This window comes from Mustela nivalis (genome assembly GCF_964662115.1).
Source record: "Mustela nivalis genome assembly, chromosome: 1".
NCBI classification, from domain to species: Eukaryota; Metazoa; Chordata; class Mammalia; order Carnivora; family Mustelidae; genus Mustela; species Mustela nivalis.
This window is the reverse complement of record NC_139020.1, coordinates 207496815-207522068: the sequence shown is the minus strand read 5'-3', so window position 1 is coordinate 207522068 and position 25254 is coordinate 207496815. Positions and strand designations below refer to the sequence as shown.

General features: G+C 56.1%; 2 protein-coding genes across 10 annotated transcripts; both read right to left on the bottom strand.

Annotated features, from left to right (window-relative positions):
- Positions 1-25: 25 nt before the first annotated feature.
- Positions 26-19980, bottom strand: TNPO2 (transportin 2). Of its 9 annotated transcripts, none has more exons than XM_082730406.1 (25): positions 19763-19980; positions 15447-15558; positions 14707-14782; positions 14470-14619; positions 11542-11648; positions 11324-11457; positions 11165-11246; positions 10968-11090; positions 10744-10862; positions 9875-9935; positions 9609-9774; positions 9246-9398; positions 6619-6844; positions 6242-6413; positions 5684-5770; positions 5496-5603; positions 5246-5404; positions 4325-4412; positions 4040-4138; positions 3386-3481; positions 3014-3089; positions 2651-2750; positions 2497-2571; positions 2228-2355; positions 26-2142 (listed from the first exon to the last, which is right to left on the bottom strand). In XM_082730406.1, the coding sequence occupies exons 2-24, from the start codon at positions 15543-15545 to the stop codon at positions 2248-2250; spliced, it is 2664 nt and encodes an 887-aa protein (XP_082586532.1). In that variant the 5' UTR covers positions 15546-15558; positions 19763-19980; the 3' UTR covers positions 26-2142; positions 2228-2247. The 9 variants fall into 9 exon arrangements, with proteins under 9 accessions (XP_082586532.1, XP_082586527.1, XP_082586528.1 ...); XM_082730401.1 differs by having other exon boundaries at positions 3014-3119; positions 19763-19851; XM_082730402.1 differs by lacking the exon at positions 19763-19980 and adding an exon at positions 17774-17844 and having other exon boundaries at positions 3014-3119.
- Positions 19981-21903: 1923 nt separating this feature from the next.
- Positions 21904-25229, bottom strand: TRIR (telomerase RNA component interacting RNase; the record flags this gene model as incomplete). The annotated part of the gene is made up of 3 exons (XM_082730346.1): positions 21904-22336; positions 22653-22730; positions 24885-25229. The coding sequence occupies 3 exons, from the start codon at positions 25227-25229 to the stop codon at positions 22229-22231; spliced, it is 531 nt and encodes a 176-aa protein (XP_082586472.1). The 3' UTR covers positions 21904-22228.
- Between the last annotated feature and the right edge of the window lie 25 nt (positions 25230-25254).

Below are 25254 nucleotides of genomic sequence, written 5' to 3'. Positions count from 1 at the left end.
CAGGAGGCCAGATCGAGACCAAGGGTTTCACAAGAAACTGATCTTTACTCAACAAAGTTCTACACAAGTGGAATCTCACGCCACCTCGGCGCCAATCCCCAGCACAGCACAGTAACAAATGGACAGACCCTGGAGCCCGTAGGAGGAAGAGGGTGAGGGGGAAGGAGGGATGTGGGACAAAGAGGGACTGCAGATCGAGGCCAGTCAGGGTCCGCAGCCCTGGGCAGGGGAGAGGGTTGAGAAGCTGAAACTTCGTTGTGCAAAAATCAACCAAAAATAAATTAAAAAATTAAATAGTTTTCTTAAAAAAAAAAAAGAAAAAGAAGAAGAAGAAGAAGAGGAAGAAGAAAAGAAAGAGAACTAGAACCAGGCTCCCCTTCCCTGAAGGTGGCTGGAGCCCCCCATCCTGGGTGGAGAAGGGGTCACCAATCCCATCAGACACCCAATCCGTCCACACACCCCAAGACCCAGCAGAGGATGCTCCAAAGAACTGGATTACCAGAAAATTAAATGGTACCTAATTTTTTTTTTTTCTTTTTTTAAACAAATGGCTTCCAGAGACCTGCTGGAGTTTCACAGGGTAGGGAAGCCAGCAGAGTTAATGGAATGTGCACCAAGTGCCCCTCGGAATAGAGGCAGGGCCCAACCTTGTCTGGGAAAGACAAAGGGCTATGATGGGTCTGGGTCCAGGGCCCTGTAGGGATGAACAGAACAAGCCCCGGGATGTAGGAACCCAGTCAAAGCCCCACATAACCCCCAAAAGGCCCCCCAGAAAAGTAAAAGTAGGGGAGGAGAAAAAGGAAAACCGTAAGGGGGCTGCAGGGCCCGGTTCAGTTTTGAGGCCAACTGGGAAGTAACCATGGCCCCTCTCTGGGGTGCCTCCCACACGGTGACTGCATCCCCAGCCCATCCCAGAATTTCCTCTGGAATCACTGTCCATGGGGTCTTCTAGCCCACAGGGAGCTGTTGATGAACAGGATGCCCCAGGGACAGAGAGTGGGATCAAGAGGTGGACCACATTCTCCTCCTCCAAAGGGCTCGATTTCCTTCTTGCTAGAACATAAGCTTTCATCCCTGATCCCATGGATCAAATGGCCCAGCCCCAGCCCTCAAGTTAAAACTCAGGCTGGAACCTGAGAGGAGGGCTCTCAAAAGCACAGAGAAACGGGCTGCCCTTGAAACAGACTTGCTTATGGAGAGATGCAGGGGTAGGGATCAGCAGCTCTGGCTGCCCCCAGCTCTCTTCAGGAAAAAGACCCTGGCCCAGTGTCTTCAAAAGTCACTGGAGCACAGTGGTGGTGGTGGTGGTGGTGGTGGTGGGTTGGGGTGGGGGTGGCGGGGAGAAAGGGCAGCCTCTGGCCAGACCCAGCCCCTCTGGCAGTCCCCCGCTCTTCTGGCTGGGACAGAGCAAGGATGGGGGACACACAGGCTGCGGCTGCCACAGAGCTGGCAGGAAGTGTGCGGAGCAGGTCCCAAGCGTGCGCGTGCTGACTTGGGCGGCCCAGAGATGGCCGTCCTTGTCCCCCGCCCCAGGGTCCCAGCGGAGGCCCCCAACCCACCCAGCCCTCCCCAATCACCAATTCCGGCAAAACAGCAGAAGCTTCTTAAACTCTAGATGCAGGTTACACGGAAGGCCTTACGGGTTAACTCAGGGGTTCACTAATTCTACTGTCTCCATGCAGTCGGGGAAATGGTGGGGCGGCTGGCCCAGCCCGGCTGGCTGTGGCGCCGCACATGCGTGTGTCCACGTGTGCACATGTGAGTGGACGTGTCTCTACAAGGACCCCCCTCCCCGCCTGCTTTCCCCTCGCCTCATCCTAAGCCGGATTTGGTCGGCCGTGTTGAATCTTCCCTCCCGCGAGGCTGGCCCACGTGGGCTGCCTGAGGTGACCCCGACGGAGAGCAAAGGGCCCTTGCTGCCAAGAAGTCCCCCCCCCTCCCATTTGTAGGATGAGTGTGGAGACCCCACCCACCTGCCCGCTGGCCGGCAGGCCACACACACACCCATGGCAGGTAGGTGGACGGGGAAGGCGTCTGGATTTGGGTCCCGCTCACTCCTCCCTAACCCCCCTCGACCAGGGCACGGCGACTTCTGGACGCAGCGCGCTCCCCAGCAACCCCTCCAACGACGCAGACAGAAACCTGTGGGGAGAGGCGGGGGTCAGGGCCTGCGCTCTGCACCCCCCCTACCCAACACCAACGGCCCCCCGGCATGCGGCCTCCTCACCTGGCGGTCGTGATGCTCGTCTAGACCCCATAGAAGGCAGCCAGCCTCTCCTTGAGCAGAGGCGGGAACTGCTCTGAGAACTGCTGCCAGTTCTCCTCCCCAACTTGGTCTTTGAAGCCGTGGAGAATCTGCGGGGAAGCAGGAGGTGAGGCGCGTCCCGCAGCAGAGCCCTCTGAATGCAGCCTCTCCCTGGGGAGGCTCCCCTTCCCTGCCCCCACCCCACCGCCCGCTGCCTCCCAGGACAACATCAAGGCCAAGCAGGAGCTCACCTTATAAAACATGTCCCGAAGGTCGTCCTTCGGGCTCACCCAGGAGGCTACAGCGTCGCAGAAGAAAATAAAGTCCTGAAACGTGACAGGTCCTGTGTGAGGGGCCGCCCGAGCCCAGCCCCAGCGCCTTCCCTCTGAGCCCAGCAGCCCCGACCTGCACGACGCCCCCGGGGTTGACGCCTATCATCATGCAGATGCCTCGGAAGGCTGAGTCCTTCTCCTCGTTGTCCCTGATATTCCTGAGGGACGTGCACCTGTGGGGGAGGTGAGCGGCAGGCAGTCAGCTGGTGGGGCCGGGGCAGGATGGGCATCTGTGGGGGGCAGTGGGGTCGGGGAGGGGGGTGGTGGTGGGTGGAGCGGGGGTTCGGCAGGCGATGGGCTGGGACGGGCGTCTGGGGGCGGACACAGGCCTGGGAACGGGTCAGGCCCGCCCCACCCGCCCTGCTGCCCAACCTGCCCAACACAGGCCCCACTCGGGCTGGGAGAGGGGACACGGGGGGGATGGGGTGTCACACACCAGGGCCGGATGAACTGCTGCAGCATGGGGGCCACCTCCTGTGGGCACACGTAGCCCAGGCGGCCGATGGTGATGGCTGGAATGGCAGAGGGACTCGTCAGGCGACCTGCAACCCCGAGCGGCCCCGGGACGGTACGTGGCGGGGCCTCTGGCACGAGGCACCAGCCCCGCCCCGTGGGCCCCAAGGGAATAGACCCCACCAGGGTCTCCCCCTGAGCCCAGCATCTTCCCTGGGGCTCTTCCAGAACCCCCTCTCGGGTCTTCCCAGACACCATCCCTGGTTCTTTCCCAAAGTCTCTTCACTGGTACCCTCCCGGCCGGGCAGCCCGAGTCCAGGTAAGGGAACAGCAACTGCTCAGGCCTGGTGCCCACCTGTGTTTTCTAGCAGTGTCTTGGGCGTGTTGGGCCGGTTGATGATCTCCACCAGGTTGTTGAGGACCATCTGCACGTAGGGCTGCATCTCCGCCCCTGGGGGACCCGTCAGTCAGAGCCCCGTGGAGCCCACAGCACCCCTGCTTATCCCCAGCTGCACCCAGACATTGGCCAACTGCAACCAGTGAGGGGACAAAGAACATTCTCCAGCTGGTGCCCGGCTCAGGACCCATGACCATCCAGGGACAGACCCACACCTTCCAAACACCAGAAGCTTCCTTGGAGTCACTGTTTAACACCAGGGTTAGGCCACCATTACCCACAGATTCCCTGTGGGGGGAGGGAGAGGGAGGACACGGCCACAATCTCCCCAGCAATCACATTGGGCCTTTCAGCCAACTGCACAGGGCCGGAAGTCACAAACAGTCCAAACAGAACCCACTGCCCGTTCAGCCTCTTTGGAAAAACCAACCACGGCTGCACAGGATCCTGGAGGAAATGGACTCAGAGAAGTCTCCTTGCGTGCCCCACCACAGAGGCCCTCAAGAAGCCCCAGGGCTCTCTTATGTGGACCTGTCAGGCCGAGGCCGGGTCCAGCGCCCCGCGGGGAACGGGCCATCGAGGAGTGAGGGGCGGGGACTGCCAGGGACTCACCCATCTGCATGCAGATCTCACCGATGGCCCAGGTGGCATTGTTGCAGACAGAGATGAACTCAGGGTTCAGGTTGGTGCCCAGGATGGGCATGAACTCGGCTGGGGGGGAGGAGAAGGAGTGCTGAGCAGGAGGGCCAGCCAGGGCGAGCTCCTGGACCTGGCCCGGCTGACCCCATCAGACAGTACGAATACGACCCAGTTTGGTCACTGTCCTCCCAAAGTCATTTCTTCATCACTTGAGGCCCGAGTTGGGGTCATGGGGTCATGAAAAGAGTGGCGTCCTACCGATACAGGGCTTGACGTGGATGAAGCAGGCTTTGGTGAGATCTCCCAGGAGGGCGAAGGAGCTCTGCCGGACCTCAGGCATGGAGTCCTGGGGTGGGGGGTGGTCAGAGAAGGGTCAGTGTGGCAAGGCTCCGTGCCCCCCAACCAGCTGGGGTCCTGACTAGTCCCTCAGGGTAGGGCAGCTGGGGGAGCAGTCCCTGGGGCACAGCCTGACCCTGTCACTCCCCATCACGGCCCCATCTGTAAAGCTGGGACTCAGGGCACACTGAACCACTGTCTACCCCTGCCTCGCTTGGGGTACCACTAGGCAGGGAGCAGTCCTAGCCGCTGCCCACCCTGACACACCGGGCGTGCGTGTGGTACAGAGCTAGGGGGAGCTTCTGCTTTTGTATTTCTTCCACTTTTTTTTTTTAATGTCATGTCCTTGCCCAGCGTGGGGCTAGAACTCACAACCCTGACTGAGATCAAGAGTCACGTGCTCTACCGACTGAGCCGGCCAGGCACCTCTCGTTTTTCTTTATTTTAAAGATTTTATTGATTTATTTGAGAGAGAGACAGAGAGAGAGCATGAGCGAGGAGAAGGTCAGAGGGAGAAGCAGACTCCCCATGGAGCTGGGAGCCCGATGCGGGACTCGATCCCGGGACTCCGGGATCATGACCTGAGCCGAAGGCAGTCGTCCAACCAACTGAGCCACCCATGCGTCCCTCGTTTTTCTTTTTAATTTTCTCTGTCGTTAGCTTATTCAATGAGATTTGAGTCATGTCTTATTTGAATCACGTTTTAAAATAAAGACAAGCATGTTTCTCCCCCGTGGGTCCCCTCCTCCAGATGTCCGCTCGGCACCCCAGGGCCTCGCGTCACCACAGGAGGCCTGCCCCGCCGCCAGCAGGCTCACGGGGTGGGGGTGGGGGGCCACCCACCTGCATGCACTGGAACAGCAGCGTCATGATGTTGCTGCGGGCCACCAGCTGTTCCACGTGGCCGCCCAGGCCCTCCGCCAGGCCGCTGAGCAGGTCCAGCGCCACGATCATGAAGTCCTTGTCGGGGGCCTCATACTGCTCAGGGTGCTGGGTGTACATCTGGGCAAAGAAGGGGCGGCCAGGCAGGTAAGGGGAGCAGGCCGGAGCCAGGGTAGCCACAGAGGAGCGCAGGGGCCAGTGGGAGGCTCACCATGGCCTGGGCCAGAGTCTTCTGCACCAGGGTGACGCAGCGCTGGTAGACGGGCTCGCAGTAGGGCAGGAAGCCGCTCTGCAGGGCAGTGGCCACCGACGACAGGCACTGGTTGGGAGGAGGGCAGGAGAGGTGAATTCGGGAAGGATGGGGCGGGGCATTTGGGAGCCAGCCAGGAGCCCACCCACCTCCAACAGAGGGAAGAGGTCCTTGTCTTCATCCTTGAGCTCGTTCCACTTCTGGATCAGCGGAGGCATCAGCTTCTGGATGTATTCCTGGAGAGGGAGCATGAAGTTGGGGCTTCCTGGGTGGGGGGGGGGCAGCCTGGCACCAGCAGGGCTCCCTGTGACTCAGAGGCACCTACTGCCTGAGCGATGAGATCTGAGCTCCTTGCTGTGGCTCAGGGGACCCTATAAGGCCCTGCCATCCAGCCAGACCTCCAGGCCCGGCTCAGCGGCTCCCTTCTCACTGTACCTGCCCCACCCGCCCCACTCTGCCCCCTCGGAGCCAGGGTCAGCTCCTCCTGGTTCCCGCAGGCCCCTGAGCTTCCCCAGCACAGCACTTACCACGCTGTTTCATAACTGTCTGTCTCCCCCACTAGACTGAGAGCAGGGCGAGGGCGGGGGCCAGGTCTGTCTGCCTGTTGAGGTCACGGCCATGTCCCTGGCGTGCGACACAGGGTCGCCGCCAGGTCACTGGCAGCAGAGGAGCACAGGGCTCAAGAGGGAGATGCTGTGGGGTCTCACCGGCTGGTTGAGGTGGTGGCCCACGGAGTCAGCCAGGGTGCCGATAGCATCGTAGAGGATGAGCAGGTTCTTGTGCTGGTACTTGCCGAAGGCGAAGACAAGGGTGTCCAGGATATAGCTGAGGTAAGGCACCAGCTCCGTGCAGGCCTCCTCCTCCAGGGTGGCAAAGGCACTGGAGTGGGGAAGGGGTTTAGTGGGTGGCCACAGGTGGGGCTGGGCCTGCGGGGGACGGGAGGGGAAAGGGATGCCCTTGGGATCAGACAGTACGAATACGTGAGAAATCAGCACGATGTCAAGATCACGAGCGTCATCACTTCCCAGAAGGCAGCTGGTGGGGCAGGGGTGGGGGCCGCGGGGGGCCGGGGGTCGAGGGTCACCTGCAGGCCGCCTCCTGCACCCTCTTGTTGCCATCCAGGATACGCTTGAGCAGCTCCGTCATCAGGGGCTTGAGGTGCATGTCGGGGGGCTGGCTGACCACCCAGTGGGCGTAGCGGCTCAGCGTCCAGCAGGCAATGGAGCGGACCAGGGCCTTCTTGTCCGACAGGCACTGGATGAGGTGTGGGATCAGCTCAGGCAGGTAGGGCACCATGCCCTGCATGCAGCCTGCAGGGACGGGCAAGGAGGCAAGCCTGAGCCCCGCCGGAGCCAGACACAGCCACCCCCCTGGGCAGAGCTGAGCAGCACCTAACGCGGGGGACGCCGAGGCTGGGAAAGCCAGGCTGGAGGCGGCATCCGAATCTGCCTTTCCCCTCCGTCGGCGCCACCCTGGCACAGTCACTCACAGATTCACAGACGGTCGGGCAGCACAGTGACCAACATGGATAGAATGTACTTTTCTTCCAATTTTTAAAATTTTATTTATTTTGGAGGGCACCTAGGTGGCTCAGTCATTAAGCGTCTGCCTTCAGCTCAGGTCATGATCCCAGGGATCTGGGATCAAGCCCTTCATCGGGCTCCCTGCTTGGCAGGAAGCCTGCTTCTCCCTCTCCCACTCCCCTCTGCTTGTGTTCCCTCTCTCCTGGTGTCTCTCTCTGTCAAACAAATAAATAGAAATCTTAAAGAAAGAAAATTATTTTTTATTTTTTTAAGTAGGCTGCATGCCCTGCCTGGAGCCTAGTGCAGGGCTTGAACTCATAGCCCTGAGAATTAAAGCCTGAGCTGAGATCAAGAGTCAGATGCTTGATCAACTGAGCCATGCAGGAGCCTCTTTATTTTTTTTTTTTTAACTTAAGCAATACAGGGGCGCCTGGGTGGTGCAGTGAGCTAAAGCCTCTGCCTTTGGCTCAGGTCATGATCCCAGGGTCCTGGGATCAAGCCCCACATGGGGCTCTCTGCTCAGCAGGGAGCCTGCTTCCTCCTCTCTCTCTGCCTGCTTCTCTGCCTACTTGTGATCTCTGTCAAATAAATATATAATATCTTTAAAAAAATAATAATAAAAAAATAAATTTTTAGGGATGACTGAGTGGCTCAGTTGGTTAAGCGGCTGCCTTCAGCTCAGGTCATGATCTCAGGGTCCTGGGATCGAGTCCCACATCGGGCTCCTTGCTCTGCAGGGAGCCTGCTTCCTCCCTATGCCTCCACCTGCCACTCTGCCTGCCTGTACTCTCTCTAGCTCTCTGACAAATAAATAAAATCTTTAAAAAAATAATAAATAAATTTAAAAAATAAATTTTTAAAATTTTATTTATTTTGGAGGGCGCCTGGGTGGTTCAGTGGGTTAAAGCCTCTGCCTTCAGCTCAGGTCATGATCCTGGGGTCCTGGGATCGAGCCCCACAAAGGGCTCTCTGCTCAGCAGAGCCTGCTTCCCACCCCTCCTCTGCCTGCCTCTCTGCCTACTTGTGAGCTCTGTCAAATAAATAAAATCTTTAAAATAAGTAAATAAATTAAAATTTAAAAAATAATAATAAAGTAAATAAATACTTAGGCTCTACACCCAATGTGGGGCTCGAACTCTCGACCCTAAGACCAAGAGTCGCATGCTCCACTGACAGCCAGGCACCCAAGTACTTTTCTTCTGAAACATTTCTTAGATGTTTATGAGTTTTCTAGTTTTCATCTTTTGGAAAACAAAACAAAACAAAACAAAACACATCAACAGGGACGCCTGGGTGGCTCAATCGACTAAGTATCTGCCTTCAGCTCGGGTCGTGGTCTCAGGGTCCTGGGATCGAGTCCCACATCAGATGGTCTGCTTCTCCCTCTCCCACTTCCTCTCCATGATCTCTTGATCTCGCTCTCCCTCAAGTTATTAAAACAAAAAAACCAAAAAACTGTGAACGTAGCTCCTGTTCGGAGAACACAGATAACAGCACACCACCTGATAATCCGAGACCCAAGGGTCAATTCCTCTAAAATTTTCTCCCATTAAAATCTTTTCGCAGAACCTTCAGGAAGCCCGTGAACATCCGCACACGTGACGTTACCGTAACATGCACTGTGCTTATCATACAAGGAAACCTTTCCTTAACTAAATTTCAAAAGCTCACCAGGGTGAAGGCTGCTGCTGCTGGGCCTGAACCTCGCACGATGGGCCTGGACGCTGCGGCGCCCGCTCCCGAGTGACACAGGTAACACACCCGTGGGTGGCCCGGGGAAGCGGTGTGATGGTGTCACCCTCCCGCCCCCCCGCCCCGTTTCCCCATCTGCGCACCCCCACCTCATCAGGAGGGCTGCCTGTTGTTACTGTTGTAGCCCTAACTGTGCCGAACTCCTCACAGAACTGCTGTCGGCAAGAATTAGAGGGAGGGCTTGCGTCGTGGCGCCCAGGGGTTCCGTTCAGGCCCAGAGGCAGAGGGGAAGATTCCTGTCCCAGAGCTGTTTGGTGGGGACCGAGCAGGCCTCTGAGAGAGAGAAAGAACCTGCAGCTGGGCTCAGCCAGGCTCAGCCAGGCTCAGCCGGGCCCCACGGCTACGCAGCACAGCCCGGCCCGGGCCAGCTCCGGAGTGCCGCGCCAGCACAGGGCTCGAGGTCAGGCCCTCCCACGCCAGCCAGCAGGGCACTCACCCTCAGCGATGGCGCCCAGCACCAGGATGCCTGACTCTTTGACCACCCACTCAGGGTGGAAGAGGAGTCCCTTGAGCAGGGGGAGTAGGTGGGGCAGCAGCTCCTCCCGGAAGACATTGGCCAGGACGTCCAGCGCGGCTGCCGAGCACTTCCCTGGGACAGGAGGGGAGATGAGGCGGCAGGTTCAGGGAAGCCCTTTTGGACGGGCTGCCAGCCTCCTAGACTTGAGCCCCAGGATCAGAGATCATGTGGGCACCTTCACCATCTGCTCTGAGTAGGCCTCTCATCGCCTCCCGAGAGAGGCAGCCCCTGGGCTTGCTGCCCTCCCCCACCCAGCCAGCCCCCACAGGCCGGGCCACGCACTCAGATTCCAGTCAGACAAAGCATCGTCATCATCATCGTCCTCTGCGTCCTCCGAGCCATCGGGCCGCTCAGCCTCATGGGGCAGTGTCACTGTGCGGGACTTATGGAAACGTGGCTTGATGTCCTGCTCGCTGTCAGGGACTGCCTCGTCCTCCTCCACGTCCCCCTGTGGGGCCGGGCAGACCACTAAGCACCAGCGGGGCCCCCAGCCTCAATGCCCCGGCCCTCACCTGCCCATTCATGCCCGACAGTGGGCCATGACTGACCTTGAGCAGAATGATGTCGATTTCTGAGTATTTCATCCCATTCACCAGGATGGGGATCAACCTGTTGGGAGAGATGCTGCTCATCAAGGGGGAAGCATTGAGCCAGAAGCAATGTATGGAACTTAGGGGTATTATCCTGATCTAGTTCTAGCCGCTGGGACTAAGACAAAGTAGACACCACTCCTAGCTCCACAAGAGGGTTCCTGACCCAGACCTGGCCACTCAGGGAATTCTAGACCTCTGAATACACCGAAAAGCTTAGGACAGTGGCTGCTCCCTAGCATACTGTAAGGCAAGGAGGACTTAGGATTCTTCCCCAGGATGGGCCAGGTCAAACAAGCCAATAGGCAGGGCAGCTGGTCTCCCCAGCTGGACTCCATGCACCTGGGGACTAGAAACTTTGATTCATGACTCAGCGGTAGGCAAGTGATCCAAGTTAGTTAAGGAGGGTCAGCCCTAGGACTTGTACTGCAGGTACTAGCTGAGACAGAATTTCTTTCCTCTGAGGTCCCTAAGCTTGAAGGTAGCAGAAAGCCACAGCACTACAAAGGAGGAAGGTCAGGCCTGATGACAAAGACAACACAGAGTGTGTAGATCTGAGACCATACTGACGTCTTTTACATCCTTTGAGCACCTGGATCCAGCTATACTTGAAGCCTCTGTCAACTTTTCATTTTTTTCACCTATAACTTACCTAATTTCTAAGTCATTAAAGACTACCATACTTGCTAAATAAACATACGCGGGGACAGAAAGTAAAGGGAGATAGAGAATACAGACTGAGGGTAACACAGGGGATAACCAGACGGAAGGCAGAGCACAGAAGGGACAGAGGCAGAGGCGGGGCAGAGGGCAGGAGTGGCACTCACTGGACCAGGTGGGAGGCCAGGACTTCCTTGCAGATGGGCTGCTCGGCCAGCGTCAGCCAGAACTCACAGGCCTCCAGGGCCACGTTCTCATCATGGTCCTGGGTCCTCTGCAGCATGTACTGGGGCAGAGTGGGAGAAAGGCTAAGGCCTGGTCGAGCCAGGGGTGCCTCCCCTAACCCACCGCCTGCCCCCCAGCACGCGTGCACCTGCCTGGCAGGGCTCACCTGGATGATGCTGTGCATGTGGGGGATGAGCCTGTCAATCCGCACTTCCAGCAGCATCACCAGGGCACGGCACACGTTCTTCCGCACCTCAGGGTCATCGTCCACGGCCAGGGCGAACAGGTGCTGCAGGGAAGGTGGGATCAGCGGCAGCATGGCCCTCGGCTCTTGCCCTGCTCACCCCCGGCCCGGCAGCCCACCTCGATGAACGTGTCGATGTTGTCCATCAGCGCCTGGGCCCGGTCCATGATGAACTGGTTCACGCAGGCGATGGCATGGGACCTGAAAGCGAGCGGGCACCTGGGTCAACCCTGACCCGGCCCCCTCCAGCCCGCTCCCCGCCCAGGAGTCACACTCACCGGATCTTTGGGCTGCAGTGCTTGAAGAACTGTAAGAACTTAGGGATCATGATGTTGAGAGGCCTATTGAGGGCATCACTGTCCAGGAGCTCAGATGAGTCTTCGCAGATCTTCTGCAGGGCTCCGAAGGCTCCCTGAGTAGAGAGGAGTAGGCAGACAGCTGTGAACCCCGGCCCCGTCCCAGCTCCCACCCAGGTGGGCCACAGCTGGTCACCTACCTCACAGGTGTTATAATCCTCCGAGTTGAGGAGGTTGCACAGCTGGGGCAGCAGCTCGGGCCACATCTGCAGCTCACCCTTGGAAGCGATGGTGGTGATGAGAATGCCTGGGGCAGCCGGGAGAGGGCGCTGCCTCAGGCTGGGGGCTGGGAGCGGGCCCGCCGCACTCGCTCCACGGGCTCACAGGCTGGCTGTGTGCAGTCCCCCAGAAGCCCTACCCTTTCGAGTTTCCTTTCGAGTTCCTCTGAGCCTTACTGTAAGCCAGCTCCGCTGCAGGCTCTGGGATGCAGCACAGAACTAAACGCAAAATCCCTGCTATTGGGAGCTATCTAGTGAGAGAGGTTTCAAGGTAAAAATAAGTCAGCAAGGGGCACCTGGGTGGCTCAGTCATTAAGCGTCTGCCTTCGGCTCAGGTCATGATCCCAGTGTGCTGGGACCGAGCCCCGCATGGGCTCCCTGCTCAGCAGGAAGCCTGCTTCTCCTTCTCCCACACCCCCTGCTTCTTTCTGTTCCCTCTCGCTGTTGTCTGTCTCTGTCAAAAAAATAAATAAAATCTCGGGGCACCTGGGTGGCTCAGTGGGTTAAAGCCTCTGCCTTTGGCTCAGGTCATGATCCCAGGGTCCTGGGATGGAGCCCCACATGGGGCTCTCTGCCTGCTTCTCTACCTACTTGTGATCTCCGTCTGTCAAATAAATAAATAAAATCTTTTATACATATACATATGTATGTATATATACATATATATTTTTTTCTTTTTTTAAAGTTAACAAATATATAAATAAACCAGCAAAAGACCTGGGAGGCTAGGTGCCGAAAGCTAAGGGGGGGTAGTAAAGCAGAGAAGACGGCAGGCAACGGCTGAGTTTGAGGGCAGCAATTTATTTTTTTTTAAGTTAATTTGTGTATTTATTTTTTCAGTAATCTCTACACCCAGCGTGGGGCTTGGACTTATGATCCCGAGATCGAGAGTCTCAGGCTCCTCTGACCAAATCAGCCAGTTGCCCCATTTTAAAAATGGGTGGCTAGGAGCACCTGGGTGGCTCAGTGGGTTAAAGCCTCTGCTTTCATCTCAGGTCATGATCCCAGGCTCTCTGCTCAGCGGGGAGCCTGCTTCCACCTCTCTCTCTATCTGTCTGCTTCTCTGCCTACTTGTGATCTCTGTCGGTCAAATAAATAAATAAAATCTTTAAAAAAAAAAAAAAATGGGTGGCTAGAACAGGCCTCACCCAAGGTAATACCTTGCCATCTGAGCAAAGACCTGAAAGAGATAAGGAAGGAGCTGTCCAATTCCCCGGGGCAAGAGCGTCCTGCTGCCCAGGCAGAGGGAAAGGCAGGCGCGCAAAAGGCCTGGGGCAAGGGCAGGCCAGGTGTGCTCCAAGATGGGTGAGGAGTCAGAGGGCGGAGGTGGGGGCAGGCAGAGGGAGGTGGTGAGGGCTGAGAGGTGACAGGCGCAGGTTGTGGCAGCCTGTAAAGCCCTGGGGAGACTTTGAAGCCCATTGCAGGGCAGCCTGCAATAAGCATGCGCGGCGCGAGGGCCAAGAGGCAGCCAAGAGGCAGCCCAGCTGAAGTAGGGCGAGAGCAGTGCAGAGAGGGTACTAGAAGCCAGGAGGTGGCAGTGTTTTCCCAGCAGGGATAACTCTGCCCGGCCATCCCTCCAGATGACCCTGCCTCCTGCTTCTGCTAGGGAAGATGTTACCTGCGCAAGGGAGACTGTGAGGACTTGGGAATGCAGTCCCAGTCCCAGTTCCATCCCTGCTGTGCAACCTTGGCCACATGGCCCAACCTCTCTGTGGCTCACTGGCGGATAAAAGCACCTGTTCCTAGGGCTACTAGAAGTTTCAATACCTTAATTCAAACACTCAGAGCAGAACCTAGCTACGCAGTGAACTTGGTAAGTCCAGATCCTTCTGCTGGCCTCACAGGGGGTGTCATCAGGCCTATGGGTAGCAGGCCCCAAGATCAGGACTTCTAGCAAGACAGTATCTGGCTCACATGTAATACTATTTTTCTGTCTTTACTGCACATTTTTAACGTTGTGTTCCCTTTACTGCAAGCAAATGTTTTTTCTTTTAAAAGTCATATAGAACTTTCTTCTAAAGACAACTTTTAAAAGTTGTCATTAATCTACACAATAAAAACAGAAGTCGGCTGTATGTCAACTACACCTCAGTAAAGGTGGGAAAAGAAGCAAGTCAGTAACAAAGAGCTGGGCTGGTGTTTCTCAGTAGCAAAGTGGCGGGAGGTAAAATTGATGGAGAATTCTCAGTTGTCCTTTTTTTTTTTTTTTTTTAAAGATTTTATTTATTTATTTGACAGAGTGAGAGATCACAGTAGGCAAGCAGAGAGAGAAGAAGAAACAGGCTTTCCACTTAGCAGAGAACCCGATGTGGGGCTCGATTCCAGGAGCCTGAGATCATGAACTGAGCGGAAGGCAGAGGCTTAACCCACTGAGCCACCCAGTCGCCCCCTCAGTTGTCCTGTTATCTTGCTCAGGCAGCCCTCCTGGGGGTCAGGAAGGTCCAAACACAAACCAAACTTCCATTTCACCCCATCATTCCTGGTGAGAACTAGCTAAAAACACGAACTCCACAGGAGGGGGTGGGGGACATGCACTTGTCTTCCGAGTGTGCTACACCCTCAGAATCTAAACAGAATCCTGGATATTGAGTGACCGCCTCCAGAGTGGGAATGGCTGTCTTGGGAGGGAGTGGTTCAGAGCACAGACCAGTGCTGGTTGCTTCTGAACTCTGCTACTCACCAAATAAGGCCCTTAACACCTCTGTGCCTCAGTGTCCTCCTCTGAAAAATGGCAACACCAACAGTAGTACTACCACCCACCGTACTGGAGCAGCCAGTGAATCGATGCCCTTAACACGCTGAAAAGCTCCTTCGCTGGGAGTAAGAACTCGGGGTGCCACCCGCTCTCACCTATGGTAGCTCGGATGAGCGAGGAGGCATCGCCAATGTTGTTCAGGCACTCCTGCTTGATGAAGTCGGCCACGGGGGGCGGAAAGCTCTGGTAATGTGCCTTCACGTTGTTCTTAAGGATGAGACCGCTGAGGGAACGAGTTGGCTCATCTGAGGCAGGAAGGCAGAGGGTCAGGGGAGCACGGGGGAGAAAGAGGGGTCCCGCTGGAGTCCGGGGGGAGGGCACTGAGAGCATACCTTCCGACTTGAGTCTGGTCAGAACAAAGATCAGGTAGTTGTTGAAGTCGGGAAACTGGTTCAGTTGTTTGAGTTTCTGCCAGGCTGTTAAGGGACTTGGGAGACAAGGGCCTTCCCCAGGTGAGTTCCTTTACTGTCGTGTAGCCAAAAGTCCTTCTGACCATTGGGACCAGGCAGACAGCGCCTGAGACCCCACCTGTCAAGCCCCGGGCCAGAACAGCACAGTGCTGCAGGCACACCAGTATCACCAGGCGGGTGGGAGTCAGCAGGCCGATGGGAAAGCACGCCTCAGCTTCCCATCCACTCTCTCAGACCTGGCTAGAGCAGGAGAGGGTTGCCAGAGCCACTCTGTCCAACCGAGGCAGCGGCTACTCAGTCCTGCTCATAAACAGTCCCATGTTGCCTGCTTTTTTAAAAAAGAAGGGAATCTATGTTTTCAAGTAAAAGTTGCTGATAGTTTAAATACCTTAAACTTTAACTTATTAAGTTTAACTAAGCATCGCATGGGAAAAAGAAATGGTAACCACAAACCTAAGCAAAAACTAAGTGCCAGCCCCCTCCCCCACAGGGCCACATTACCTCTAGAAATGGGACCCAAGAATTCTAACCCTAAATTCTCTGCCAAAGCTAGCTCCTGCCCTAAGAGAGTCTGTGAACTTGGGATTTAGGGAGTCAAGCCCTTTCCCCTGGCCTTCAGGGTCTACCCTGTTCCCCCTAGACCCGGAAGGAAGGAAGGATACGTCCTGGACGATGCGCTGCGTGGCTGTGTTGGGTGACTGCGAGTCCTTGAGCAGCTGCAGGACCTGCTGCAGACCCTGCTCATCTGGCTGCCAGTCCATGGCGCAAGGTGAGCTGCGGGGGTAGGGGCCGGGGGTCAGCACTGGGTCCCAGGGGCCCCGTGTGAGACCTGGGCTGAGCCCCCGGCAGCGCGACGGGAGCGCCCTCGGCAGACAGGCGGAGGCTGCCGATCCACACCAGCCCAAGTGCGGGGTCCCCGCCAGATGCGCCATCCACGACCGCGCGGTCTTGGGCTCGAGAGCGCAGGTGAGGGAAACTGGAAGCGGGCCGAGGGAGGCGGTGGCGGGGGCCGGCGGGGCCTCATCCGGCCCAGCACGGAGCCTTCGTCCCAGGGCGGCCCATGCCGCCTCCCCCGGCTGCGGGCGTTACGGCTTCCGCCAGCCTCACGGCCGCCAGGCAAGGCCCCAGCCACCTCTCCATCCAGGGCCCTGCTCCAGACCGCGATAGCGCCCCTGTCCCCGCGATCTCCCTGGTCCAGACACGGTCCCCAAAGAGCCCTCTTCTTCCGAAATCCAGACCTCAAGCTCCGATAGATCCCAGGCGCCTCCTCCGCCTCGGTCTGGCCCCTGAGCCTCCCAGATGCACGGTCCCAAGGTACTCCAGTCGTCCCGATTTCTGCCACCTCCCCTAATCCGTTCCTCCAAACGGAGCCGGTTGCCAGACGCTCCTCTTTTTGGCCTAGCCAGACTCCATCCAGAGATTCCCCTTAATAGAGTCCGAAGCAATCCCCGGACAGGTCCTACTTGCCTCTCGGAATGAGAGCCTGCCAAGTCGGCCACCCTGTGAAAGAGGACCCCTGGACAGGTCCCTGTCGCTTTCCCCAATCAGGTCTGGCCAAGTCTCCCCGCCACCACCACCTCCTGCCCTAGTCAGCATTAACTCCTGCTGGCAGATCTCTGTTGTTTCCCCCAATCAAGTTTGGACAAGGCCCCCAACACCTCGAAGTGGAAATCCACTTCTTCCGATCTCTGCAGCTTCCCTAGTTAGGCCCGGTAGAACACCTCCCAGAGCACTCCCCTCAACGGATCCTAGCGACGCCTCGAAGTGAGACCTAGCAAAGCCCTCTGGAACGAAGTCCGACGACCCTCCTTCTCAGGGTCCAAGAAGACCCCCAACTTTTCAAGGAGACCTCGCCCAACCAGATCCAACCACAGCCCTGTCGAAGTACCCCCCCCCACACACACCCGATCCTCGCGACGTTCCCCAATCAGGCCCTAAGCAGTCCCCAGGCGCTTCCCCCAGATCCCTTCCAGCCCGACCCCAGCCGCCCCACTGGCCCGATTCTCGAAGCACCGGGGTCTCGCCCGGCTCCGAGGCCCCGCCCCCTAACCCCGGCTCGGTTTCCCCCTCCCCCGCCTCAGCCCGTTCTCACTGCCTCGCGAATGGGGCCCAAACCAGGTTCTCGGCCTTTCCCAGTCAGGCGCGGCTCCGACGGCCGGGCCGCGCGCAACGCAGATCCAGAGCCCCGGGAGGATCAACGCAAGCCCGGGCTCAGCCGGTCGGACTTCGGGTAAGGCCCACTTACCCGGCCCCGGGTGGCAGCAGCGGCGCCGTGCGCTGCGGCTTCTCCTGAGACTCCCGCGGAAGGAGGGAGCCAAAGAGAGGGAATGAAAAAAAAAACGCGGCCGTGGATGAACCACGGCGGCTTCCGTACGCCGTTCAAATTGACCCAGCCGAGCCAATCGAAAGGCACAGCAGTAACACGTGGCCCGGCACGGGGGAGACCCAGGCCCCGCTGATGCCGGGTCACGTGACCGAAGTATTGGCGGCTCGCCTGGCCTCTCTGGCCGTTTGGTCTTCCCAGCGTCTCGTTTTCTCAGCGTCTCTCACGCCTGCCAGACAGCTGCTTCCTTATAGGAGCTGAGTTTGGTGGCGCATGGGACTTTCGGTATTTGGTGGGCCCGTGAACCTCTGGGCCACAGCCAGTTGTGCCTTTCACCCCCTTCTCTACGAATTCGTAGAGGGCCTTTCCCCGCACATCCAGAAGGTTCCTGAGAAGAGCACAGTAGGTGTTCTCAAGGAAAGATCGGAGGGAATTCCTCAGCCTAGCATGAATATTAGACCCCAGACACAAAGGAAGGACTAAGCCACATAAAGGGAGTGCCTAAGATAGGCTGCGTTCCTGCAGAAGCCTCAGGCACATTTTGTGTATTTATTTTCCAGTACTGTTTGATACTTTTTACAAGGATATGAGAAAAACCCACAAGGATATAAAATTCTAAACGAAATGAATCAACGCTGAAGTGAAAGGGCTAACCTCTTTCCCTACCTGAAGCTGAATGAGCTGAAACAGACCAGGAAATTTAGGCAAGGGCAGGGTCATGATGAAAGACATCTTCGTAATCCTTGCGCCATCTAAGAACAAAGTAGGGCACCTCTTTTAAGAGTGGAGCAGCAGACGAGGGAGAAGCTAGAGACCCTGGGCCCTCTGTTTCCCCATGTCCTGGCCAGGCTGATACACAGATAGGCAACCAAAAAAAAAAAAAAAAAGAAGAAGAAGAAGCGGCAACCTAGGGCCACTCGGGAGTCTTAGTTTCCCAGCTAGTCAAATGGGCTTAAGACTAGTTTGCTGGGTTAGAGATCACCAAGTTAAGCATTACCAGGCCCGCTGCAAACTGTTCTTTGAAAACTTGGCTTTTACCCTGAGAGTCTCAAGGCCATCCTTTCATTGTATTCAGCCACGCCCTAAGCCAATATTTACTGATTTTAATCAACTAGCCCTTTAATCTCCAAGGACAACCCAGCCCTGCCTTGAGGAACTTTTTGGCTCCCTGAGTGGCAGGTCAGTTTTTGGTCCAGCCTGAAGGAAGGGAACTGGTTTCTCAACCAACTTCCCCTTAGCCAAAGTCAGTGCCCCTCTGTTCATTTATGGAAAAAAGGTACCTAAGTCCTCTCCTTCCAGTCAGTACTGGGCCTTCCACACTTGGGAAGGGTCGGCTGGCGTCTAACGCCAGTCAGAGACTTACTAAAGGAGTAATCGGGTTTTACTTATTAAAACCGAAACCCGGTGGAGAGACACGTGCAGAAAGCGGCCGCTCACGCATGCGCAATGGCCTTCCCGCGCACACCCTGAGGAGCTGGAACTACAAATCCCGTCGCACCGTGCGCCCGCGTCGCTGTGCCTGCGGATTCTGGCTGTGGCTCAAAACCTTGTGGTTCGGAGAACCCCCCCCCCCACACACACACACACACCCCACCCCCCCGCTGAAGGTGGGCCTTGAGCTGAAAGAAGAGTGATATTGAGGGACTGGGACTGGAAGTTTCGGGAGGGGGTGCTAATGGAGTTTTCTGCTCAGGGTTGGGAGTTGCCCCAGATAAGGGTCAGATGGGAAGAGGGCTGGAGATGCGCGCGAGAATTTCACGCTCACCCTCTCCTGTTTATGTGTCAAGTTTCCAGTGGTCCTGCGCAAGCCTCGGGAGCGGAGAGTCAGGCAGAATAAAGTGACCCCTGCTGTCTTTGTGGTCCACGATACTAGCCCTCGTATAATCACACAAGTCTTTCTTCCTACTCCCAGCTAATGGATTTAAGTTCCGAATCCAGGCTTTTCCCCCATTTCTTTTACTTTACTTTTGTTTTTAAGTAGGTTCCATGCGCAGTGTGAGGCTTGAACTCATGGCTCCAAGATCAAGAGTTACATGCTCTACCGACTGAGACAGTCAGGCACTTCATATCCCTATTTCTTAAGCACCTACTTTACTGCCTATCATAAGAGCCCTGTACACAGCAAACTTACTCCAAACTAGAAGTGCTTAGTACAAAAAGAAAATCAAGGAGCCGGTGCCCAACCGTGAATCTCAGATGGGAGACAAAGTCCTCTCCGTTTACAACAGCCTCCCTGTCCGAGCATCTCTTCACAGGGCAGCCACGTTTAAAGGTCACCATTTCTCAAACAGGTCCCCCAACCCAAGCCAATTGCTTCATTTGGAGAAACAATAACAGCTGTTTTAAATAATGTCAGGGTTAATGTTGACTTCAATACTGCCGTTATTTTAGAACTTGACTGTAGAGATGCTTCCCTATTCTACCCCTATTATTTATTTATTTAAGAAGGTGAGAGAGAGAGAGAGCGCGCACACACAAAGGGAGAGGGAGAAGCAGACTCCCTGCTGAGCACGGAGCCCAATATGGGGCTCTATCCCAGGACCCTGGGATCGTGACCTGAGCTGAAGACAGACACTTAACCGAAGGAGCCGCCAACGCACCCTTATCCCTGTTTCAGACATGAAGAACTTAAAACACAGAAAGGCTGTTACTTACCCAAGATCACGCAACTAATAGGCACCAGAATAGTTTGAAGCCGCAGCTGTGCGACTCACCAAACCCTGAATTCGATTGTCCTCCCCTTCAGACTTTCCCCGGGTCAGGACGGGTGAATGTAGTGAAAGGGGATGCTGGGACTCCATCAGCTCCTACTGCCTCCTGACACTCTAGAAAAGAGGCTGAGCTGCTGCAGGGGCGACCTACTTCTCCCACTTGTGTTTCTTTTTAAAGATCCAGCGGCTGCTGGTGCCTTTGAGGAAGGAGGTAAGGGTGGCACACTGGCTGCCTAAGTCCCCTCCCCCAACACTACATCCCCAAGGCTAAAGTTACACCTGGGCCAGCTCACCATCCCCAAAGCAGGAGGGAGAGAACTTTGAGACAATGTGGAAAATATTAAATCAGACAAGCCTAAGTGTATTAGCTAGAAATAAGAGGGGCGGGTCTCCTGTTCCAAAACCTGCTTGTGCTTTTCTCTTTAACAAGCCAGGCCATCTTTCAGCTCAGGGTCTTTGTACCTGTTCCTTTGCCCTTGCATACCTCCAAGGATCATCTTTAATGCTTTCAGAACTTAGGAGAAGTGTTACCTTCTAAAGGAGGCCATCCCTGACCAACTTAAAATTGCCATCTCTCCCATTGATCTGAGTTCCCCTTTCATACCTCTCCCCGCCCCCCCATAGAATGTATAACCATTTGATGTGTTCCGTGTTCTATTTTGTTTCCTCAACTAGAATGTTAGTCCCACTGGAACAAGGTGTTTCACCTGTTTTGGTGCTTAGTATTTGGAATGCCCCACCCAATTTCCCATAGGCCAGAGCTGGCAGTCTGAGGCCGGGTGGGTACCATACTACCTCATCTGTCCTCCCTCTGCCTACATGGGTCTCAGGTACCTGGTGGCCACCATGATCCTCCTGATGGACGGGGATGAGAGCCTGAATCTGGGATGGGCAGGGGTGGCAAGCTGCTCAGCATTCCTACACGGGAAGGTCTGGGAGCTGGGCCTATGGCTGGGGGACCCACATGTGATCTAGAAGGTTTGAGAAGGGAGGTTTGGGAGGCAAGGACTTCTTAAAACATTTGTGGGCTCAGTGGGGGAACAGGCAGCTAGGCAGTTTCCAGGAAGGCCCAGAAGTATAAGGAGCACTAAAGGGGCACTAGAGAAGTCAGTCTTCCCTTAGGACACCCCATTCCCTAACATGTGAATAATCATGTTCTGCAAGGTGGTGTTTGTGCTCCTTCTGATCATATATACACAAGGGTGGGGTCAATCGAGCCTCACTGGAGAGGCTACAAGAGCAACCCCACCAAATCCAGATCCCAGCCCTCCTCACCTCAACCGCCAACACTCCACTACCTCCCCTCCCCAAATCATGGCCCAGTCTCATCTCCAAGCTCTGCCCCAGCAGCCAGAGGGGGCCTGTTAAGACAGATAACACATAACCTATTGCTCCTTAGCTCATACCACCCCCCGCAACAACGAAGACTTCCTCTTACCAAGAATGAAGTCCCACATCCTGACCCAACATACAAGGCTGTGTATATAATCCACACCCCATCCTCATTCTTTAGGTCCAGTTATGTGGGCCACCGTGAAACTCCCCACAAAGGCTACCTGTTCTCCCACCTGTTTTTACACTGTTCCCTCCACCTGCTTCCTCACCTCCCTAAGGACTCAGATCAGATGTCAAGGGAAATAGACAACTTTCCCCTAGCCTCTACCCTGTATTTCTTCCCAGTCACCTCCCCAAATGACTTCCCCTTTTTGTTCATTTCCTTCTAGAAGGGCAGGGAGTGTACATGGTCTGTTCTTTTCACTCTTATGACCCCAAGGTCCAGAACAGCAGAGGCACACAGTAGGCATTTGTGTCAGCTGAATGAAGAAACTGACAGTTCTGGCCTGGCCAAATGGGGCTGTGATGGGGCACTGAGCATGAGCAGCACCACTGGGGCTCTGTCAGGGGTAGGGGGTAATGGGTCCTCAGGAGAGTCTCATCACCAACAGGAGGGGATGCACCCCTGTCTGTCCCATACCCCCAAATAAACCCCTCACCAAGCCAGACCCAGGACCAGGTGTAGAACCAGGCAACGGGAGAAGGGAGTGCTTCTGGTGGAGAACAAAGAAGGCAAACCAAGCACACAGCTCCGGCACTAAGTCAAGTTCTTTACTTCCCAGAAGTGATGGCTAAGGAGGGGTGGGGTGGGGTTGGGGGTGAGGAAGACAGAAAGAGCCAGAGAGAGCGAGGAGGTGGGAGGAGAGGGGACAGTAAACCACTGTTCTAGAAGTCTCAGGAGGCAAGTGCTCAAGGTAAAAAAGAGTCCTGGAGAACCATCCGCAGCTGCGGGAAGCATCTCGATTTCCTTCTGTGTAGAAGTCCTTGGGGGGAAAGGCTGCCGCCGCTGCCGCTGCATTAAATAGTTATGTACATCGCAGAGAGTCCCAGGCCGTAGGCAGGCGGGGGAAGGGGGTCATTTCACCAGGGGCCGAGTTTTATCATCATCGCCACACTGATGGGCTTTGTACTTTTTCACCTCTGCCATGTACTTGGCCCACGCGTCACCTTTACTTGTTAATACCTGTGGGTGGGGAGGGGGGCATATAGGGGTTGCAAGGGGATACCAAGGTGGCCAGGAACTGGGGTCAGGACTGTCCTGAGACAGCTGACCCCCCACACACACACATATACCCTACATCACCCTTAAGGTCCTGGGTTCAAGGTAAAGATATGCAGACTCGGTTTATCTGGGGAGCCTGTTGAAAGCCTCCTCCCCCACCCAGCCCCTGCATCCAAGGCCCCGGGAGCTGGACAGAGAGGGAAAGGGCTCAGCAGCCAGGCACTAAGGCTGGAAGGGAAAGGCACCGCGGGTGGCTCCCCATAGCCAGCCTGCTCACCTCATCCTCCGTCTTCTGCTTCTTGGCTACTATTCCCGTCTTGAGGGCTAGTTTGTTTCCGCCTCTGCGCTTGCCCACCTGGGTGAAGGGACAGAAGACTGCAACGGTTACAGGAGCCGGGCCCGCCCTTGGCGGTGCTGAGGCCCACTACACCTTCCTAGCCCGGCCCGGTGGCCCGTCCCGACGCCGCGCCCAGCTCCGCCAGCCGGCCAACCTGCGCAGCAATCAGAGAGGAGCACACGCGATTCTTAGCGCCTGCCCTGGGCCCATGATGCCCTGGCAGTCGTGGGCCCCTGGGCTGCCCTCCCCAAAAGCAAGAAGAACCCCCACAGGCTGTCCTCTCTCTCCAAGCTGAACCCTCACCCTCCCTTAGCAGGAACCACACAGGCAGCAACAGTTCCCTTTACTGAGCACTCACTGTATGCTAAGCTCTGTGCCAAGTACTTTCAATGTATCATCCTTCACTTTTACAGCTGCCCTAAGAGGAAGGTTACAACCATCCCCAGTTTGTAGATGAGGGAACACCTTTGAGAAGGAAGAGGGCCTACCCCTTGTTGGCAGCAAACAATGGAACTGGACTTAGGGTCAGATGGGTCCAAGCCACAGAGCAGTATCCTTACCCACCAAATGACACTGTCTCCCCTGCACCAAACCTGGCCTCTTTAAGAGTGCCCCTTGGTGAAGAAAAGAAAAAAATCAGTGACAACTACTGCTACTCCCACTCACAAAAGGTCATTCAGCCTCTATCTCTGGTTCTTACACCAAGCCAAGAACCTAGATCCTGACATACTCTCTTCCGCCAACTTATGTCTCACCCTAGACCTCATCCTAGTCCTCCTTCTCCCACCAACTGAGCACTTTGTGTCCACAGGCAGCAATAGGCTTCACAGGCTTCATCCCATCTCTACCCCTCCACCAGACATCAAGTAACCTGTGCTGCTGGGACTATCCCCACTCACTTTTAACAATGAAGAAAATCAGGCTTAGAGAAGTTAGATCACTGTTAGCGCTAAGACCTGACCTCCAGTCTGTTACTCTCAAGTCAACACTTTTCTCCACAGCACAGGGACTTGACCTCTGAAAAAATTAATATCTGGGCTGTGAATTAGCTACTCCCCCCCCCCCTTTCTTTCTTTCTTTTGGTTGTTAAAGAAACTTTTAAGTATGTCTTTTTTTTTTTTTTTTTTCCCTAAACAGGCTGTACACCCAACATGAGGCTTGAACTCTAGACCCTGAGATCAAGAGTCGCATGTTCTACTGACTGAGCCAGCCAGGCGCGTTCATGGATTCGATCTCAACACCAGAAACAAAACAAGCTCAGAGCTGACCATTGATATAGTTGCCATTTATTTAGCCTAGAATTTCTTGACCTCACACTGGTGACATTTTGAACTGGATCATTTCTGCGGGCAGAGGGCTATCCTGTGCATTGTAGGACGCTGAGCAGCATCTCTAGCCTTTACTCAGAGATGTCAACAGCAGCCCTCCCCCAATTCTGACAACCAAAAATTTCTCCAGACTGCCAAACTGAAGGGGTTTAGGAGAGAGGGGTGTTCATTCCCAACTAAAAGCTACTGGTGGTTTAGCCCCTTCTATAAGACAAAGCCAGTACTAACCTCCGGGATGGCCTTACAGAACCATCACAAAATGCGATGGTAACCATATTTGCAAATGGGAAAATTGAGGGTAGGCCAGGCCAGACACCCCAGGAAAGCAAAGATCTTGTCATGGTCAACACGGCACATCCAGCACCCAGCACAATGATCAGCATAAGGTATGGTGCTCAATAAATGGACACTGCAGGAATGAGACTCAGGGAAATAGAGCAAATTTCCTAAGGTCACACAGGAAGCTCTGAGTCTCCAATCCACACCGCTCAGATTCCAGATTTGAATTTGCCCCTCTTCCCCATAGTGGGAGATGGTCCCAGTACCCAAGTTTAAGTACCACTCAAATAGGAATCCCGGTAAACTGATTTCCCCATCCCCGGAGCGCTGTTTCGAATGCAATTCCCGGGCTCCCGGTCCCCGCGGGAGGGCGGGCTCAGGGGGTCCCCACCCCCGCCCCCAGACCTCTCTTCGAGAATCCAGGTTCCGGATCCTCAGCGGGCGACCCGACGGCCCTCTCACCGGGGCCGGAGGGTGGACCTGGATCCCGATACCCTTTCTCGGGCCCCGATTCCCTCTGCCAAGGCAGGCCCTGGCGCCCGCCCCCACCCCCGCGGCTCCTTACGAAGCTGAGCGTGGGGCCCGGGCCGCCCTTCCTCTTCAGATCCCCAGGGCCCGCGGCGGCAGCAGGCTGGTCGGGTCGCGGCGGGCCCGGGGGCGGCTCCTCCTGCCGCTGCCGCTGCTCCTCCTCCATCTTCCGCTTGAACAGCTCCAGGAAGCTGCCGTCGTTGGCGAACAAGTTCACACCGCCCGACACTGGGCTAGAACCCGCGCCCGACGCTTCCTCGTCCCCGCTCTCGGGCGACGTCCCGGGCCCCGACTCAGCCCATCGGCTCCCGACGCCGCCGCCGCCCGCGGGGCCCGGCGCCTCCCGGCCCGGAGGCTCCGCCCGTCTCCCTCGGGCAGCCATTTTGTCGCCAGGTGCCGCGCAAAGG